General features: G+C 47.6%; 2 protein-coding genes across 7 annotated transcripts in view; both read left to right on the top strand.

The window, feature by feature from the left end:
* The window catches only part of mbnl2 (muscleblind-like splicing regulator 2), a 46,467-nt gene extending 38,939 nt beyond the window's left edge, over positions 1-7,528 (top strand). For 3 of the 6 annotated variants that reach the window (XM_068590960.1, XM_068590964.1, XM_068590961.1), the window contains 2 exons: positions 479-511; positions 5,085-7,528. In XM_068590960.1, coding sequence (XP_068447061.1) covers positions 479-511; positions 5,085-5,209 — 158 coding nt within the window. In that variant the 3' untranslated portion in view covers positions 5,210-7,528. Of the gene's footprint in view, positions 1-478; positions 512-2,070; positions 2,166-5,084 lie in introns of all 6 variants that reach the window. The other 3 variants (XM_068590962.1, XM_068590966.1, XM_068590963.1) reach the window with 2 other exon arrangements.
* Positions 7,529-10,255: 2,727 nt separating this feature from the next.
* On the top strand, positions 10,256-19,175 carry LOC137793912 (ras-related protein Rap-2a-like). Its single transcript, XM_068590348.1, has 2 exons — positions 10,256-11,052; positions 17,923-19,175. The coding sequence occupies exons 1-2, from the start codon at positions 10,739-10,741 to the stop codon at positions 18,158-18,160; spliced, it is 552 nt and encodes a 183-aa protein (XP_068446449.1). The 5' UTR covers positions 10,256-10,738; the 3' UTR covers positions 18,161-19,175.
* The last annotated feature ends 306 nt before the right edge of the window (positions 19,176-19,481 follow it).

Genomic DNA, 19,481 nt, shown 5'->3' with positions numbered 1-19,481 from the left:
GACACTCCTTGACCCGTTATGTGGATGTGGAAAAAGTTGCAACAAAAGGAGAAACAGAAAGAATTTGAAGAAAATCCCTGACTGATTCTCAGGATTATCCATCCTTTCCTTCACATCTCATGGATCCAGCGTTGCAACATGTGACACTTGGCCACAATTTCACAAGCTACAGTTTGTAAATGTGCTTCATGTTTAGCTGACGCTTTATATGAACAGTTTTTTAGTCACTAATGCCGTAACAGAACAAGGGACCTGCTCTGCTTGCTCCTGTTAACTGCATTTATAACAGGCTGTAGCAGTAGCATTTGAAGCCTGTGAAGTCTTCAAGCTTTTTTTGTTTATTTGTCTTGTCTAACCTTGTTGTTCTCCTCCCTCTCAATTAACCCATTGATTTTATTCTCTCTCTCTCCCTCCCTCCCTCTCTGTCTCCCTCCCATTCTCCTCCCTCTCTCTGTCTTTCTCTGCATGAACACAACAGGGTCAGTCTTGTGCATGGCTCCTAGCAGTCTTGGTAGGTCCTGACCCTTCCCTTCGGCTCACACACACCCACGCACGCACACACACACATACACACACACACACACACACACACACACACGCACACAATTAAATTCAGTTCATTTTGTAAAGCCCAAATTAAATTCAAATTTGACTTGGAGGGCTTTACAGGAAAAAAACTCCCCCCAAAAAATAGATGGGAAAAAAAACTTTCACAGGGAAATAAAAGGAGAAAACCTGAGTGAGAGCAACAGAGGAGGATCCCTCTCCCTGGATTGACAGAAGCAATAGATGTCATGTGACCAGAATGAGCAACGTAACAGAGTTACAGCACATTCGATGAATATGACAGTAGTAGTAGTCATGGATCACGGTGCAGACACAGCCACGATACATGTCAGCAAAAGGCGATAGAGAGTAGGGGCATCAGCAGGGCCACCAAGGTAGGAGGCAGGAGACAGGACACACACACATTGTTTGATGTATAACAGTGGGAGGTTTGGGTGGGAGTGGGATGAGTGGGCAATATCTGCAGCCCTGCAGGTGAGACAAAATATCACCGCGTCACCTCTTGTGGCGGTGATACAACTGTCTTTTTAAATGTGCTGTGGGAAATTGTCATCAAATTGTTGTTTTCTTGATCCTGAGATATGATATGAAACAGGTTTTTTTATGTCCATTTTGTATCACCTGAAATAGTTGCGCCCTTCAGTTATTGCTTCCCAAACTGTTTGTTCATGATGGAAATGATAGAAATAATAGTGCAGATGGATCTGTTCTGAAGCTGTAGGATAGCCACTGTCTGTTTGCTGTGCTGTGTTGATCAGGAAATTTAAATCAGTTTCCCAGAGAAGTTATTTCAGCCACGTCGCTGGAGCATTTTGTCTCTGCTAAAAGGGGATGGGAATTACAACAAAGTCCCAGTCGGCTAATCAGCCGGTCCCACATTAATAAATGGATAAATGATGACCAGGAATAAGGATTTTAAACATAGATACGACCTTTTGGAAGTCGCCGCCTGGGTTTTTGGCATGCCCCTGCTGTTCATCTTGTCAGCCCACATGAAGGAAAAGAAATGAAGAAAAACTAAATTCCCATCCCCGTTGCCAAAATATGTCATGAGTCTTTGTAATTGGTGTTCTGTGCCGTTCTACTTCTCTGAGAAAACCAGCAAACTGATTTTCCGTATAAATTTCCTTACTTGTGATTGTAATCAGCTTCTCTCCTCTTGTTTTTTTTATTTTATTTTATTTTTTTCTCCCACGCTCTCTTTTTCTTTCTTTCTTTCTGTCCTCCTTGCTTTGCATTGTAAATGGTTGCATGCCATCTGCCGGTGTAACCCTAACGATGGCTTGCTGGCTCTCTGTAACATCCGCCACCACCACCTCCACCACCACCATCAACAACTACAACAACAACAACAAAACGATACCGTCGACACGCACACATCGCATCTGTTGCCACGGTTACCATAACGCTCCACCTACCTGTCCATCGCTACCACTTCCTCCCCCTCTCCCCCATTCCTCCTCCTCCTCCCCTCACCTTCCCTTTCCCACCCTCAAAACAAAGTCCCCATGATGTACAGTGCTACGCCTGCTACTGTCTCTGCAGCAACAACTCCTGCCACAAGTGTCCCCTACGCAGCAACAGCACCAGCCAATCAGGTTTGCTCCTTTTAAAGCTTTCTTTCATCAGTCCCCGGAGCTCTGAATAAGTACTGCCTTCAAATAGTGAGCTGCAGTGACCCGCAGCTGAGCCTCAGCCCACGCCCAGCCCCTCCCCACCCTGCCACCCGCCTGCACTGGGCGAGCTCACACTGGCATGAGAGCCGGAGTGGGTATTTTCCAGACAATTTAAAACCGGAGGGGCGACCTGAGCGCAGCCCCCCATTCCTCATTCGGCGCTCCCAACAAGCACTTCTTCAGAGCTCCCACATTTGCAAAGTAGTAGTTGTGTTGTGTTGCACTACTTCCTGTTTTGTTTTTGTTTTTGCATGTTCTGTTTTAAGTTTTATTTCCTCACTTCTCTTGTTGTTGTCAAATAAGCCTCTCCATCTGCAATCGGGGGCGTCATCTGTACTGCTTGTGTGCTGCGCAAACACACACTACATTCAAGCAAACACATACAGCCACTTTCTGCAGCACAGCACTTACAGCTGGTTCGTAACAGCTGCCATGTTTTGTTTGTTTTTCCTGTTTGCGCCCCTCCGTTTCTTTTTTTTTCTTTTTTTTTTTAAAAAACTTTTCCTGGTCGCCGGATGGAACGGAGAATAAATCATGCGAGGAAACCGTTTCGGGCCCTTGTCAGGGTTAGAAAAAACTGCTGATGGCAGAAGCCGTCTAAAAATGGCCTCTGATCGGCGGCGCTCCTGTTGCCGCGAAGCAGCGGGAGTCGGGGGAAGCAGGGCCAGGTTTTAATGCCAGAGTGACGCATGTGCGCCCCATTTTAAACCGGGAAATTTGAGCACAGTGATTGCACTCTGGCCTCATGCAGCTGGTAATCATTTACTGGTAGTCCAGTATCGGACAGGTGTCTGGAGGGCACACACATGAACAGATTAGTGTTCCACAGGTAGACATGTAATGCAAGTGGAAAACAATCACGTCATGTTCAGCATTATCATTATTATTGACTATAGCAACCGCTGTCCTGATCTTCCTTCTCTTCTTCTTCCTCTTCTTCTCACTACTTTTATCTTATTTCCCTTCTGCATCAACAATACATTTAACAGAGAGAGTACCAAAACCACAGGATCATTTTCATAATTTCTTCGAGATGCCCATTCGATCATCAACCAAAGATTACCCCATTACATTGTGCTTTATTGCCCCTCACAGGCCGGCAGTGTGCACTTCCTGTGAGTCACCGTCTCTTCCTGTAATTGGCATGCAGCAGCAGTAGCAGCAGGAAGCAGAGCTGCTCTTTAAAGATGCATGTGGGACAAGGAGCCCAAGAAACACTGACGTCAGCCCTCGCTGTCTGTCTCCCTCCGCCCTGCATCAAGATCCCTCCAGCTAGGACACAGTTAACACGCATAATCGCCAGCTGTGCTGCACATAGCACACGCCACGTTTACTACAGCCATCGCCATCGAATGCTTTGTCAGATTCTCTATTTTTATTCCTTTTCTTTTAGACGGGCACATGCTGCCGACAGCCCCCATTAGCATCTCCTTAATTGTGTGGCTTCTTCAAGACAATTCTGACAGCGCGAAGGAGGAGGAGAATGAAATGAGCGTAGTGCTATCAACCATCATATCCCTGAACGTGTGCTGATTAATGTGTGTAACAACACACGTGCATGGAGGGACAGGACAGTTGCAGACGTTGAGAGGTTCAGAGTCTGGTCAGCTCGTTGCCGTCTGAGCTGTCGACGTGACGCGACGAACGGCAACCAATCGCATCCTTCCATGTTCCAGCTCACATTAACCATGTCCCAACAGCGCTGAGCTCTCTGGCGACGTCTCGCCGGGGAGCGTGAACTTGCAGCGCCCTCGACTGGCTGAACGCGGCATTACATCACAGCCTTCACCCGCTGCAGGCCGAACGGACTGGAAGATCAGTCGTTGTCGTTAATAGAATAAGAGACCAGGTGCTCAATCTCTCTTCTTTTTCGTATTTATTCAAATGAACACACTAAGTCACTTCGATGTGATGCAGTTAGAATAATAATCTGATATTAATATTTATAAAGATCCCATTTCATTATCCAACTCTCGTCATCTGCCAGGCGGAAACACGCTGTCGCCGCCAAGCAGGACCTGCAAACACTTATTGTTGTTTGTTTTCCCCCACCTGTGGTAGCAGACGGGTGGGCTATACCGTCCTACACGGGGCTGATCCCACCCATCTGGCGCCCGGTAAATATACCCTTTTTTTTTTTTGTCTTGTTTTTTCGCCGCCTGTGCAACGTCCCATGCTCTCTCCACCTGCGGTGACCTTCTGCGATGTGTGATGTGGCCAGTGGCTTCTGTCCTCTTGTGCCTATTGTGTATTAACAAGCGCCACGCTGCTTTGTGCTGTGTCGGCTTGTTGCCGGTGGCAACCACATGACGGACAGCCAGCAGGTCTTCTACCTGCCTCCCCCCAAAGTCTCTCTTCTTCTTCTCTCTCTCTGTCTGTGGTGTTGGATCTCCTAAAGAGAGGCGACACACGGAGGTGACCAGACCTGAGTCAAATGCTTTCTGCATATTTGCATTTCATTAGCAGCTTTCTCTCTCATCCGTCGATAAGGCGAAGGGAGGACGCGACAAGTTCGCCGACTCGCCCGCTGATTTGTACCAGAGAAACGTCCTGAAGAGACGTTCACATCCGGCCCGCTTTCCCTCCTCACACACCTGGCCAGTCAGCCCGGATCTGAACTGTCGGACATTTTTAGTTGGCGTTGAGGTTGTTAGATGACAGTGAGGGCTTCATGGCAGACATAAAGGCAACTAGAGTTTGACCCAGATCACACCAAGCTCAATAAAATACGTCTTGATTCTAACAACAAACAGTTTCTCTCCTACAGGTTGACTAAATGTGTCTCTCCTTTTGTCCCCTCCTTCTTTTTCTTGCCGCCATCTCTCTGTCTCTCTCCTCCAGATTATCCTGAAGTAAGTTTCAGGAAGGGAGTGGAGTGTCACGAAGCTGCACTAGGAAACCCAAAACATCCCCAGTGTAAATACTACCTTACCTCTCCCATAGAGGTCCAGCAACCTGCATGCTAAGAGTGTAACACTTCAATTTAACCGTAAGAACTGCAGTGCCGGTGTAACACACACATACAAAAAAAAAAATACAAAAAGATATATACTATATGTATTGCTAGAAAAGAAAACTATTAACATGAAAAAGTCAAAAATATCCTTATGTATAGTACAACATACATAGCAGATACACTATAGAGGTCATTTTAACACCTGTTCTCCCAAAGTACCGTGGATCCCCTCTCTTTCATATTTATTCTAAAAACCGCTGCACAATGTTCATCCCTTTGGTTCGTAAACAAACAACAAAAGAGACGCTTGATTTGCACTATATGAGACGTATAGTGCTGAACGTGGACGTCAGGAAGAGTCACGGAAAACCCGTGCACAACCACACCGGCCCGGCACTCTCTTCTTTTTTTTTCCCCTCGTCTCGCGGTCTTTGCTTTCCTCTCTGCGTTGAAGTTGAATGTCCTTGGGGCCGACAGGCTCATGTTTTCTTAATGTGACGTCCCTGCGAGGGCCCCCTCTGTGACCTCATCTGCCCCAGAAGCTGTTAAGATGCCATGATGACACTTATCCCCCTCCTCCCGCTGCCAACTTTTCATCTCCGGAAACATCTTGCCAAAGCTGAAGAGGTCGGTGGAATCAACCTGCCAGAAAGCAGAGCCACATTTTAGCACCCCCGATTAAAAATATATCCACATATTTTGTATTTTTGCCATTGCGAAAGCTGCTCACGACGCACCCCTTTTATTTATTTCGGTGCTGGGTTCAGTTCTTTGTCCGGGAGGAGCGGTGGGATAGATTGTGCACGGATTTCTGCATGCAGCCGGGACTGAGGACGACAGAGCCCAGTGCTGACAGAAGACAGTCGTGGCCATTACTGGGAAAAAGAAAACGCCTAAAGGCTCGGGTCTGTGCCAAGGGCTTCACAGAGCTTGAGGGTTCGTTCCAGACACACCAAGCCTTTTGTGTGTGTGTGTGTGCGTGAGCGCATGTGTGAGACTGATGGTCTGCCGGCAGACTGGGACTTGAAGCGAGGTCGAGCAGGTGACGACAACACCAGGCCCGGTTGGAGGGGTTTCTTCTTATAGGGAGGGGGGAGGGAGGGAAGGGGGAGGGGCTAAAGTGCTAAGACTAAACAAACAAACAAAAAAACGGTGCATTTGACGACGCTCGTCAAGCAAAAAGATGACTTGAACTTCGACTGGAGGGCTATCTGTGACCGTCGGTTGTCCTGTCCAACCCTACTATCACCGATAATCCTGTTCCATTTTAGAAAACTGTAGAAGTGCCTAAAAAATGCTCATCAACAACACATTCATCCAGAGTGTACCACTCGGAGTCACGGACGCGACGCCGCCAGGCGGTCGGAAGCTTGGAAAAGGACTTTTCGGGAGAAAGACATCTCATTCTCGCGAAATCGCCACCGGAAACCCCCGGTGGCCGTTCATCGACATCACAAGTGACTTTATCGAAGCAAAAGAAGTTAAAAGAACCGACAAATCAAAAATAGCTTTGTAGAATGTTTGGTGACTTTCATGGTGTACCATCGTTTCTGACCATGGTTTGAGTAGTTTACATGAGGAATGTGAGTGAGACAAAAAAATGTATTGTAAACTGTGTAATGTATGTAAAGTGTCTCTTATTTTGAGAGTTTATATTCATGGTTCTAGAAATGTATTCAAAGTTATTTAAATTTTGTGTTGTGTCTACTATCAAGGTATTTTTGAACCCCCTTGAACCCTCCACCATCTCCACCTCCACCCAGAACAATCATTGGTCTTTCAGCCAAGAGCACTATTCGATTACATGTAGTCCAGCCCTCTCATTATTTTGAAAAGCACGATTTAACAAAATCTTATTTCCCATTATTTAAAAAAAAAAACAACAAAAAAAAAACATCCTGATGTAATTTCATGGTGCTTTATTCACGCTGACAATCCACAATCATAGCGTGGAACCGGTTCCACGCTATGATTGTGGATTGTGTGTGTCTGATTGTTCACGCTGATTGTCTCCACACGCATTCTGTATGTAATATCTGTGGAAGGTGGTGAAAGTCTTTTATTTTGTCGTAATTTATCTTATGTTACTCTTGGTCAAATTTTAGTCAAAAACAATGTTGGTAACTATTCTATTTTGAAATGAATGTAATTTATTGAGCTGTGCTAGTTCTGCACGGTTGGTCATTTCAAGGTCTAACCTGTCAGGTCAGCGAATGAGAAGTCGCGCACGTCTGAGGGGGCGGGGCTTAAAAGTCAGCCCACCAATGGAAAGCTACTGGATCTTTCTTGCCTTCTCATTGATAAAAAGATCACAGTGTTGCAGTAATGAGCATAGTTATAGAGTTGCTTGTGTTGTTGGGGGGAGGGGGGAAATGTTTATTGTATAGATGACATTTTACCAAAAAAAAGAGCAGAAAATTTAAAAAAAGATGTACTTTTCACTCTAGTATAATAGTATTTCATAACAATATTAAGTTGTTGCTGTGGCAAAACAAATGTTGCAATTACTAAAGTTCGGTATTTTTGTAAATGACATGTTAAGTTGTTTTTTTGTTTCTCTTTGCTAGAACACTGTACACAAGGTAGATTGTAAAGAAGATATGAACATTTCTTATTCTTCACTGAGATTATGACAATGACCTAATATTTTCATTAGCAGATAAAACAGCCGTGTAGTGCTGTGACTGTAACACTTAAATAGATTTAAAGTCATCAATGTTACATAGATTATATATATAAAATATATATATAAGAACTAAATAATCTATGAATGAATAAGTACAACTCTTCCCCTGACAAAGGACCTTTATAGGTTCCACACTGAGACATTTTATTCGAGGCGTATGTATCACTAGAGTTAAGGATTGCACTTTTCATATTGTTTAAAGATGTGATCTGTTTTTCATTCCCTTTAAAGGGTTGTGAGGTTCCTGCACCCTGCTAGTCAATCTGTGTCATCGATCCAGAGCAGAGACCACCGGTGAATAACTTCAATTCAACATGTTGCATGAGAAAACAACATTTTCTTTTCTTACTAAACCATAATGTACTGAATGTTTCTAGTGAAAGAAAAAAAAAGAGAGAAAAAAAACACAAAAAAAAGGTCTGTACACAAAATGTCCTGATTTGGTGACCCGCAATGCCCTTGTGTATGGAATCCTCTTGAGGTGTAATGTTTATTTTTATTTTTATTTTTTTTAATTGTGTTGGCAATGATTGACTGATGGAGAAAGAAAAAGAAAAATGTAAGCACTTTCTGAGCAGTTGGTCAACTGAGCAGACTCAGCTTATCCAAACACTTTGCCTTATCTTGAGTCCATCGTGCTTAAGGTTTTATGTTTTTAAGAGCTCTTACGAAGTTTATTAAAGAGACTTGACCGTGTCTCTTTTCTCAAATCCCTTCTCAATTTATTTTCAAATGTGTATCTTTTATCTGAAATCATTTCTTAGGGTTTAAATGTGCACATCAAACGGCCAAAAGGAGTGTGTGTGTGTGGGGGTGGCGGCAGACTGAACAGTCATTGATCTTCTCTTCTGTTCTCCCAAACCTGGAGCGAGATCTTTTTGTCCCATTGCCTTTCAATGGAACTGTTTGGAGCGTGCACCTCGCAGCTTTAGCCAGCAGAGGGCGCTACACTGGAGACTGCAGGCTATGAATGTGACCGCCTGTGCCATCGTTGTTGCAGTGTGCCCCGCCAACAGAGCAAAGACATCAAGACGGAATTGACAAGAAGACCCTCAGCGGATTTATAGTTTCAATGTAATCATTTTAAAATGTATTCTTTTTTTTCTTTTTCTTTTGCATATATTTTGTGCTATTTTATGTTTCTATAGTCAAATGTTTCTTTGGTTCCAGCAAGATAGTGTAAAATCTATTGAAAGAAAGAAATAAAGAAAATCAAAGAAATGTTTGGTCTGGATCTCTGACTCGTGTCACGGGACGTCCTGTTTGGGTCTCGTAAAACTGAACCGGGACCCCTTCTTGACCCTTGTCGGTCTCTGAAGTCCACTTTGGGAACCGCCGCCATAAAAGACTCATGACAAGATGTTAATGCTGCCACCATTAAAGCCGGTCTCAGGCCTCTGCTGTTAAGTAACCACAGATGACCGTAATGATGCGGCCTTGGACTGGGACCAGCGAGCTCTTTCATTTGTTCTTTCCCCGTCTCATTTCCTGTTACTGCAGTGGGAGATGTGTTTGAGTAAAGTGAAGTGAGAATCATATGAGGGGTTAATCATACCCACTGCATTAATGGCCACAGTGTCGTCAGCGTACTTGCTAACTGTCACGTGACCGAGGCTAGTTTTTTTGCTTACTTCAACATATAAAATATTGAAAAAATGTTTCTGGAAAATGTTACATTCTAACCGTCACAATATGACATGTCAGATCTTATATTTCATGACGATCAGCAAGACCCAGAGCAGCGGACACAAACTTTAAGGCGCTGCCGGCATGCACAGCCGGCGATCCCTCGGAGACCCAGGGGGGGTTAGGAGAGGGGGGGGGGGGGGGTGACTCGTCCCGTCCTCTGATTGGTGCTCAGCCGGCGGTTTCCCGAGCAGCTTCCATGACAACTGTGTCACCATCACCAGTCCATTTAGAAAAGACCCCAAAATAACATGTGTTTATATTCCAGTGACTAAGCCCTCAGGGAGCCAGCGAGTCCGCATCGTGGGACAAGCTCTTCACTTTCACGACGTCGGCCGTGACTTTTTATCCCTTTTTATTTACATTTTCCGACATTCAACACACAAAAAAATGTGTACTTTTGCATCAGAACATTTTTTTTGACAGGCACTGAGCAACGCAGGTGCCGGATGAGATATATTTGTCACTCCTAAGTGCAATTACCAAAATTGGGCACATTGTAACTGCTCCCACTTCCTCCTTCGCTCCCTAAATGACAGCCAATGGCAGTTCGCTCTCAACCCTTAAATCTGAATTCCCTATTATGATAAGCTTGCTAAAGATTCCTATCCTTCCTCTGTCTCCATGTGGCACTAATCACCCCCCATACCTTCCAGGAAATAGTAACATCCAGTGGATGCACCGACTCCAGAGGCGTGGACTCTCAGCACTGAGGATAAATAGGCTCTTTGCCTTTAACTGTACCCCACTGTGCAGACAGATGCAGCGGCATCCTCCTTTCTCTCCGTCGGCCCACAGAAAGATGTGCAGTCTGCTGGCTGCTAATAATAGCCGATCCCGTTCCTGCCACGCCGACGCCTTATTGCATTATGGATGCCCCCGGAACGGCGTCGCTGCAAGGTAGCGTGGGAACCTGTCAGTGAGGAGGCTGTGCGGCTGTGCGTCTCCGGGGCTAAATGCTCCAGCATCCCGCCCGCAACTGCAAGAGCGTCTCGTTTCAACCGCACCGGCTGCTCCCCGGGCCATGGCTGCATAGCGCGAGTCTAGACCAGCCGTGCACGGGGGTGCGCTTCTTTTGAAGGCTTGGTCCCCCCCCACCCCATCCCCACCCCTCCAACCCCCCCTTCCCTTCCCTTGCATGCCCGGATTCAGGTCCGCGGGCGCGCTATGCGGGAGTATAAGGTGGTGGTGCTCGGCAGCGGCGGGGTGGGGAAGTCCGCCCTGACCGTGCAGTTCGTCACCGGGACGTTCATAGAGAAGTACGACCCGACCATTGAAGATTTCTACCGGAAGGAGATCGAGGTGGACTCCTCTCCGTCGGTGCTGGAGATCCTGGACACGGCCGGCACCGAGCAGTTCGCCTCCATGCGGGACCTTTACATCAGGAACGGCCAAGGCTTCATCCTGGTCTACAGTCTGGTCAACCAGCAAAGTTTTCAGGACATCAAGCCCATGAGAGACCAGATCATCAGGGTGAAAAGGTGAGACAATGCCCGCTTCTATTATATATATATTTATATTAAATGAAAATAATAATAAAGCCCCATTATGTATTGTGATGCAATAGGGATGATGTTATGCGTGGTTTTAGACCCTTTACAATCTCTATATGGACAGCAAAAGTTGCTCATGTCAGTGGGATGGAGGCTTATGATTGTAATATAATGATTTATAGTCAAATCAAATTGAAGTATTCCTCGTCTTGCTGGGGTGCCCCGAGGGCCTCTACAAGTCCCCGCTTAAAGAGCCACGACCCAAATGTGGGATTCTTTTATTATTATTTTTTTAAGGGTGGGTGTCGGTCATCACTTGCATCTTCTCAGGTCCCCTCCTCTTCCTCCCTGTCTGGATCCCCCCTCCCTCCTCTTCCTCCCTCCAGCGCCGCGTGAGAAAGCGGCTCATATGTTCTTCATTCTTCGTAAGAGGCCCACCTGTCATGCAGCAACCCGCTGAACCCTCTCTGGGTTTCATATCCTCTCGTCTCTCACACATGACTAACTCTGGATGGCTTTGATCAGTTCAGTCCATTACTCAACAAATCCACTGAGCTCATCCCACGGCTGGGAGCGAGAGAGAGAGAGAGAGAATGAGAGAGAGAGAGAGAGGGAGGAGAAGGTCTCTCCTTCTGCTGGTGACATGTCTGTGTGTTGTCACACAGCCTGTAGCGTCAGAAGGGAAAAGATTAAATGTGTGCTGTTGTTGTTTTGGTGCCATGTGGATCATTTCAGCTTTTTGTTTTCATCTGAATCTTCTGTCTGCAAAAGGAAAACATGGAAGTATCAAAGGGGCCATTGTGTTGGTGTGTTAACGGTCATCATATCCACACGTGAGCAACGCCCCAAACTAACCGGGCCGAGTGGCGGGAATAAAACAACATATAGATTTGTATTATGACCTTTAAACGATGTGTGAGCTCCTCGATTGGATAAGCGCCGCTATTGCGACTCAAAAGCCGCCTCTTTCTGCACGTGGGTGCCATCTTTGAACCCGGGGCGGACGAGGAGTCTCGTCATCATCGTCAGGTTGCGAGGCAACCGGCGGAGACTCCGGGAAGCCACTGCTCCCGGTCCGAGAAGATGTCCGGCTCACAACCCCTAAAGAAAAGAAAGAAAGAAAGAAAAAAGAGGCTAAACTGACTCCAGAGCAGCCTCTCCGGTGTGTCTTTGTCTCCTCTCTCCTCCGACCGCTCCTCCCTCTCTTCAGCACTAGAATGGGAAACATTTGTTTTTCCAACTGCATATTGTGTCATTCCTAATGTAACCTGCACGGTTTTGGTGCAGTGCTTCTCACCTCCATCCTCCCCAATCCCTCCTCCCCATCCATCCCTCCTCCCTCCTCCCCCTACTTCTCTCTCCCGGAGTGAACCGAATGCTCCGGACGTCACCGGCCCGAGTGGAAGCAGGAGAGCGTCACCTGCTGACGCCGGCGCAGCGGGGACGAGAGGGAACTCCTTTGAAAACAAAGATATATATATAATGATGGCCACGGCTGAGCCGGGGCCCGCTGTCACCCGACGCGGCTGCCTCCGCTGTCCTCAAGTGTATATCTATGAATATTTCATGCTTTTATTTCACACTGCTCTGGGTTTGAAGTCGTTCCTGTATGTTTGCAGCACGGAGATATATTTAGTTGTGTAAATTCGCAACACAAAGTGTCTCAGAGGACTAAATGATAGCACAGAGCAGATCTTATATCACTCGGTTTATCTCAGGACAGCAAGGGCGAGGCCCGGTCATTTAAACATATGCAGCCGTCCACAGGGTGTCCATCTTTGATAAAACAAACACAATCCTCTCCTGGTCCTCATTAGCGGCGCCCATGAGATCAGCCTCCCTCCTCCCAAACTTCTTGCTGAGCCAGCAGCGAGCAGCAGCGAGCACCACACGGAGATATAGTGCGTGCCCACTCACCAGAACTTAATGGGATTGTGTTGGGTTGGAAGCCAAGAAGACATCAGGCCTCCATTAGGGAGACATATAAACCAGCATGCTCACGCAGGAGGGCGGGGAATCACGGGAAAGCTGTGGGACCCTGCAAACGTCCGCTCCGGGTGTCGTGAGGCCGCCTGCGGTCCGCACGCCACCGTCATTGTCGCTGACTCGTACGTTTGTGCAGCGAGAAGCAGGAAACACGCCAAAGAGCAGCAGTCGGACATTTCGGGGGGAAATATCGCCTCCTTGCCGGGAGTCGACGGAGAAGACCGACGACTCCCTCCCGCCTGCACGGCCGTTAATTGGCCAGTTAGCGTAGCTTAGCATGAAGACTCTTTTGGTCACTTTTTTTCCCCCTCCAGACTGTTTAAGGAAATCTGTATTCGACGCTCCGCCGTGATGATTAAATGATGTGCTTGTCGTTACGCACGTGCATAATTGATGTATATTTTCTCAGGAGCGTGCCGTCTCCGACACACTTTTCCCTCTGTGGACTCAAGCACCTCGGGGGCCAACCGAATTAACCCCCCCGCCCCCTCCCTCCGTGTCCGTTGCTATCTGCGCAAAACAACTTCTGGGTGTCGCCACCCTCCCTTCCTCCAAAAATCCAATAGTTTTGGAGGAGGAGGGCTACGCTGAAAGCGCCCGAGCTGCGTTTTCACGCTGCACTGATGCTGTGTCTAATAGCAGGAGGTGAGCGTCATGCGCCGCTGAGTGGGACCAAGCCTTCATGTCCCGGGGGCCACTTTGGTGGAGGTACAAACTTCCCTTGACCTCGAGGGGGCTTTTAGTGCTCGCCATCAAGCCGGAGAGGGTCGTGCTCAGGCCCGGTTCCCGACGAGAGGGAAGGAAAGCCACCGGTGAAGCGCTCTTTGTCGGCTCGCGGGTCCGTGTCGAGCGGTTTCCACCATTCTCTGCCGGTCGTCACACTCCGGGCCGAGTTGCCTGACGCATCTGTGCGTCGTTGCAAACCTTCAAAGCGACGGGGGTCGATAGATGTTCCTGTCCGAGGCGCCGCACAGGAATCCAGAGGAGGTCAAAATATCACAATTAAAGGAAGAAAGGAAACAAACGGACTGCATTAGTGCAGCATATTTGACTTTTCTTACCTCGTGACGCCTCAGGGGTGGAAAACAAATCTCGCTGCCTTGATCCACAGCTGGGATTTCCCCACATTCAGATAATGATCACTTGAAGCCAAAACTCCAGAACTGAAGAAATGATTCCAGATCCTAAAGAGTGTTTACAGAGCAACAAAGCCTGTGTGTGTTTATCTCCAACAGGAAGTCTCTGGAGGACTGAAGGGGGTCTGTACTCTCTGTCGGCTGCTTCCAGACCTCTGGATCTTCAAGTGGAGTCGGCCTGTTGTTGTTGTTGTTGTTGTTGTGGCAGAAGCCATCGAGCCCGTCGCAGCGTCGTACGTGGCGTCAATCCGGGACATTGATCCCGTTGTAAAGTTTCCCTCTTTATGTTCGTACCTTGAGTTGTTGTCTTCGTTTTTAAACGGCAACGAACTGCGGGAGTAATTATAAGACTCCACTCCCGTGCGGCCTTCACTGTCTGCTGGAAAGAAACTATCTGGAGGAGCTGGGCCGCGCCATTAAAGATGGAAATGAAGCTTCGTTATTAAGAAAAAGGCTCTAAAGACCTTCTCCATCTGCTGTGCAGGCCCTCTCTGTCTGTTCGTCTCAGGAATGTCTGCGGCCGTGTTTTCCTCGCCCTCCTCTCCGTGTTCGCGAGGCCTCGTTCTCCAGCAGCCTCGACGCCCGTCGGGGGGGATCCGACAGCGGAGGCGCTGCCGGTTCTGCGGGTTCCTCGGCTGCTAATTAACTGCAGACGCAGAGAGCAACAAAGGGGGCTGCCGCAGGGGCCGAGGGCTTCACGTCGGAGAAGCCTTTTGTCGTGATTTTTGTGTTTCTCGGTTAAGCGACGTCACTGTATGGCTATTTAGCACAGCAGGTAGCCTTAATGAGGATGTCGTACCCTCAGGCGAAGTGGAAAAAGTGTGTGTTTCTTATATCTCTGTGTGTGGGAGGTTTTATGTGTTCCTCCCCCCCCCCCCCCCAACATTGGGAATAACACCCTGCAGAGGCATTTTTCTTTTCGTTCACACACGTAAAGGCCAAAAGCATATCAGCAAAAGTGGAGCCAGCTTCCACATCTGTTAATGAGGATGCAGCGGCGTCTTCTTGCAAATGGGCGGCGGCGAGGGAAGCGCAGCGTTCCTCGGCTCGTTTTTTACTGCAGCTTTGTGGAAACCGATGCAGATTTGAACATCCATATCTCCGTTTAATTTCATCAGCTGTCAGCCACCTGCTGTTGCCAGTTCCAGGAAGTCCAACGTGACTCGTCTCCCACTTCTATTTTTTTTTTAAATTTTAAAGCAAAAATGCCGCACGCTCACACAGCTGGTCGTTTCAGCCGATAAAACGCGAGCGCATTCCAACTGTGTTGCTAATTCCCGGATCGCGCGCGGCTGCCAGCTCTTGTGCTGGACCGGGAACAAGTTAGCAATGTTTGTGATTTCCTCCTGCTGGATATTCATACAGGACGGCGAGGGAACGCAGCCGCACCTCAAAAAAGCCACGACGAGGCCGTTCTTCATCGTGACTGTATAACATGTAACATGTACAACATGTTACATGTTATACAGATGGCATCCCTTTTTTGTGGAGTCAATTTAACCTCTCATACAAGCATTCATAGCATTTATTTGAGGAAAAACAAACAATTCTTCACAAGAAATGTCCCGCCTTAAAGCTTTTAACTATATAATGAACATGACGTACTTAAAGCTGCCATTTTTGTGGCCACTTGGGGGCAGCAGAGCAAGCTGAAAACACCAAATAGACATATTATCGTGATGTAAATGACATTTTACATGTTAACAATGGGTTTCATGTGTAAACCCTTAATCTAATAATGTAGTCAGAACACATAGAGTTATAATAGGTAGAGATACTTCTGACATTGAGAAAAAACTCCACAGTTTAACCCGAAATTGCTGAGTGACGCATCCTTCAATACTGCATGATATCAGCTTATAACTCTCCACGGGGGGAACTTCTGTTCGTGCCGTGTGGAGCAGTCTGAGTTCCTCCTCATGTGACGGGTAGGGAGCGCTGGTTTGATGCTGCAACAAACAATCTGTGTCCCACCCGGCCCACCCCACCCTGGAGAAGCTGGCTCTCCCTGTGTCTTTGTAGTTATATATAGAGTTTCTCCTGCAAGGCTGTCAGATTGCATTTGTCTGCGCGCTGCGCTCCTTGTTCACACTTCACACCCTCCAGACCGCTTTTTTCCCAAACACACTCGGCCGTGCGAGATGCCTGTCCTGCTGAGGCCAGCTGATGTGTGTGTGTGTGTGTGTGTGTGTTTGTGTGTGCGATGGCTGTGAGGGAAAATGTCACGCTCCGGGGAAGTCTTTGACATTTGAAAAATGTTTCTGAGCGAGTTTTCCCCCCGCTTGGCATTCTCACAGCACGTTTGCCGACCAATTAGGAAGCCATTATTTGTAATCATTGCACATTTGCAACTTTTTTTCAGGGGAAGGCGACCGCTCTCTCGTGATTTCCTCAGGAAAAGGTCGGGGGTCGAGCCGACAGGGCCTCGCCGTCTTGCTCGAGGACACTTCAGCAGGCCCACAAGTGTCCTACACCCGGCTGCCCGCACTCGTTTCCTCCATCCCTCTCTCTCTTTTCCACGCCTCAGCTCCACTCCCAGCTGAGCGGCGTGGCAGCCGGCCACCAATTTGTAGATAAGAGCTCATCTCTCAATAGCAGCAGCAGATCAATAAGCCGGGCTCGGGATGCACTTAGGAGTGACTGATGGCCGAGGCTATTAGGTGGTCCGCGCCATTACCTGTTGTGAGAATATATGCCGTCAGTAATTGACATGCCGTAGTTATTTAATCAGAGAAAACATGAAGGGCGTCTCACTGAAATGAAATATCTCGTACCTGAACAAAGTCACCGTCTTTGTGACCAACACCGGCATCCCTGCTGCTGCTGCTGCTGCTGCACACAATCACTTAATGGAACTACTCATTTCCAGAAATAGTCCCTGTTTTCCATATCGCCAAACCTCACATAAAACCTTGGCTGCTTCTGTTTCTTTTTCTTTATTGGATGACATGTCCGTAGCTCCTATACATTTTGCTCTCCATGCCAATGCAATGACACGCTGTTGAAGCGCATAAACAGAAGCTCGAGCTGTAGATATTATGTAGAAAATAGTTATTTCAAAGGTAGGAGTCCCGTGTTCAATGTGCCCCCATGTGAGAGCAGCACATTAGCTTCATTCAATTATTCAATAACCTATACCATTACTCTCCCCGGCCTGGTTTCCTCGTATTGATGGATGGAAGAGGACTGGGATCGTGAGCCACACGCTGGGGGAAGAAAGCTTTTGATCCGTTAAGACATGCTTAGTGCGTGATGGAAGTGACGCAAAGTGGACGGCTAACGATTTTAAACAAGAATTGGAAGCCATTAAACGCACAGCTCGCATGCCACGCCGCCGCGTGTATAATGTCTCCAGGAATAAATAGAGCATCACAGCAGTTATTGTTATTTTTCCTCACGACGGGACCGCCCACTGGTATTCGACACCCAGGGAGGGATGGAGGCCTCCTGGGGAGCTGGAACTGAATGTGGCTGTGTTTATCCCTCTCCCCTTGCTCCATTGTGCATTGTTCAAAGCCCCTTATTGTTTCGGCATCTAACAAATACAGTATGTAGGCCAACAACACACACACACACACACACAGAGTTTAGTCTGTTTCTTTCCCCCCCGTATTCTCCCTTAGGTAGCAGGAAGTTTCTGTTGTCTCCGTCTAAAACAAAACGCGCCCAGCGGGCGAGCAGGCAGCAACTTCCCAGATGTGCGCTCCTCTGATGTTACTTTCTCGCTCATTTCCAGGTATCAGCAGGTGCCGGTGGTGCTGGTGGGCAACAAGGTGGACCTGGAGGAGGAGAGGGAAGTGTCCCCCAGCGAGGGCCAGGCGCTGGCCGAGGACTGGGGCTGCCCCTTCATGGAGACGTCGGCCAAGAGCAAGACCATGGTGGACGAGCTCTTCGCCGAGATCGTGAGGCAGATGGACTTCTGCCCTCTGCCGGACCGGAGAGAGGCCTGCTGCCCCGCCTGCAGCGTACAGTAGCGGCCTGCCGGGAGCGGTGATGGATGGGAGGGCGGTCGGCAGTTAGAATGCTAATTAATTCATGTTAGATAGATTGAAGACGGAGGGATTTAAAAGGGAAAATCCACTCTTTCTGAAACTGTTTAGACCTGCTTTTCTGTATCAAGCAGTTTAGACCGGTGCTTTCTGGGAAAAATGTAGGAAATCCCTAACTGATGCCGAAGTAGACGCGGAGAGGGTGTTCAGGGGAAATTCAACTTCAACATACATCACTCTTCGGACACAGGGTGGATTTTTCCCTTGAAAAAGAAAAAAAAAAAGAGAGACAACACTCGACTTCCCGCGCTCGTCACCGTCCTCCTCATTAACAGGAGCAAACGGTCCGGGTTTCCCAAAGGCAGCACGGTGCCAAAACCATCTTAAAAGCCATCGGCAAAGAGGATCATAGTGCTAAACAGCTTTTTGGGAAACCAGCCATAGGTCCAAGCAGGGATGGCAGTGTGCTCCGCAATTTATTGGTCTTCTCTTCTGCTCGTCTTTTTCTTTTTGCACTCCTGGGACTCTTTTTCGACAGTGCAAGACCAGTCACCAGGTATCTGAAACGGATGTCAAGTAACACCACTGTGACGGAGTCGCACTGGAAGTCCATTTCCCAGCTGGCCCGCCTAAATATGAATGAATGACTAGATGAGAGAATGTTTAAAAAAAAAAAAAAAAAGAAAGGGAACCGCACCTTTGGGGAAATTCACTCAGAAGATCCCAAATGTTGACATACTGTGGATGATGTGCGCATGAAGTTGTACCGTCACACCGACATCGAGTACAATCGACCTCACCCAAAGAGACAGTATCAATCAATCAACTGATGACACAATCAACCGGACACTTGTCTTTACACCTTACAGATGATACAAATGCCTTGTTACATTGTATGAAGTGAACATCAGTGTCAGTGTATAGTTCTTTTATCTTAAAGTCACATCAGATATGTTAGTGGTTCAATGTGAGAAACACTTATTTTCAACAAAAAATAAATCTTTATGCACAAATGTGTCCGTGCGTGTTTGTTGTTGAATAGGGATTTTGTGTGACAGTACCAGGTAAGAGCGCCAATTACCACTTTGGAGTTCTCTCTTCTTTGACTTTAACCTCCAGAGGTCATTAGATTGGCGCTCATTGTGGAAGTTGCCTTACAGCGCCGCTCTTTAGCGGTAATCTGGCTCCATCGCGGCCGGCAACCAGATGATTTATGATGTTTCGGTGCTGCGGCTGCGTTCCCAGGCCGGGCGTCTTGCTGCTCCAGCTGCTGTCATTAGTGCCAACACTCACTGCTGATTCTCGT

Source organism: Clinocottus analis, unplaced genomic scaffold (assembly GCF_023055335.1).
Source record: "Clinocottus analis isolate CAN_PGR_092001 unplaced genomic scaffold, fCliAna1.0.p SCAF_24, whole genome shotgun sequence".
In the NCBI taxonomy this organism is placed as follows: Eukaryota; Metazoa; Chordata; class Actinopteri; order Perciformes; family Cottidae; genus Clinocottus; species Clinocottus analis.
The sequence above is the reverse complement of the archived record's forward strand: the minus strand, read 5'-3'. Positions and strand labels throughout refer to the sequence as shown.

Coding starts and splice junctions, on each gene's coding strand:
- LOC137793912 (XM_068590348.1), top strand. CDS start 10,739: ATGCGGGAGTATAAGGTGGTGGTGCTCGGCAGCGGCGGGGTGGGGAAG. Junction 11,053..17,922: donor CAGATCATCAGGGTGAAAAG/GTGAGACAATGC, acceptor GCTCATTTCCAG/GTATCAGCAGGTGCCGGTGG.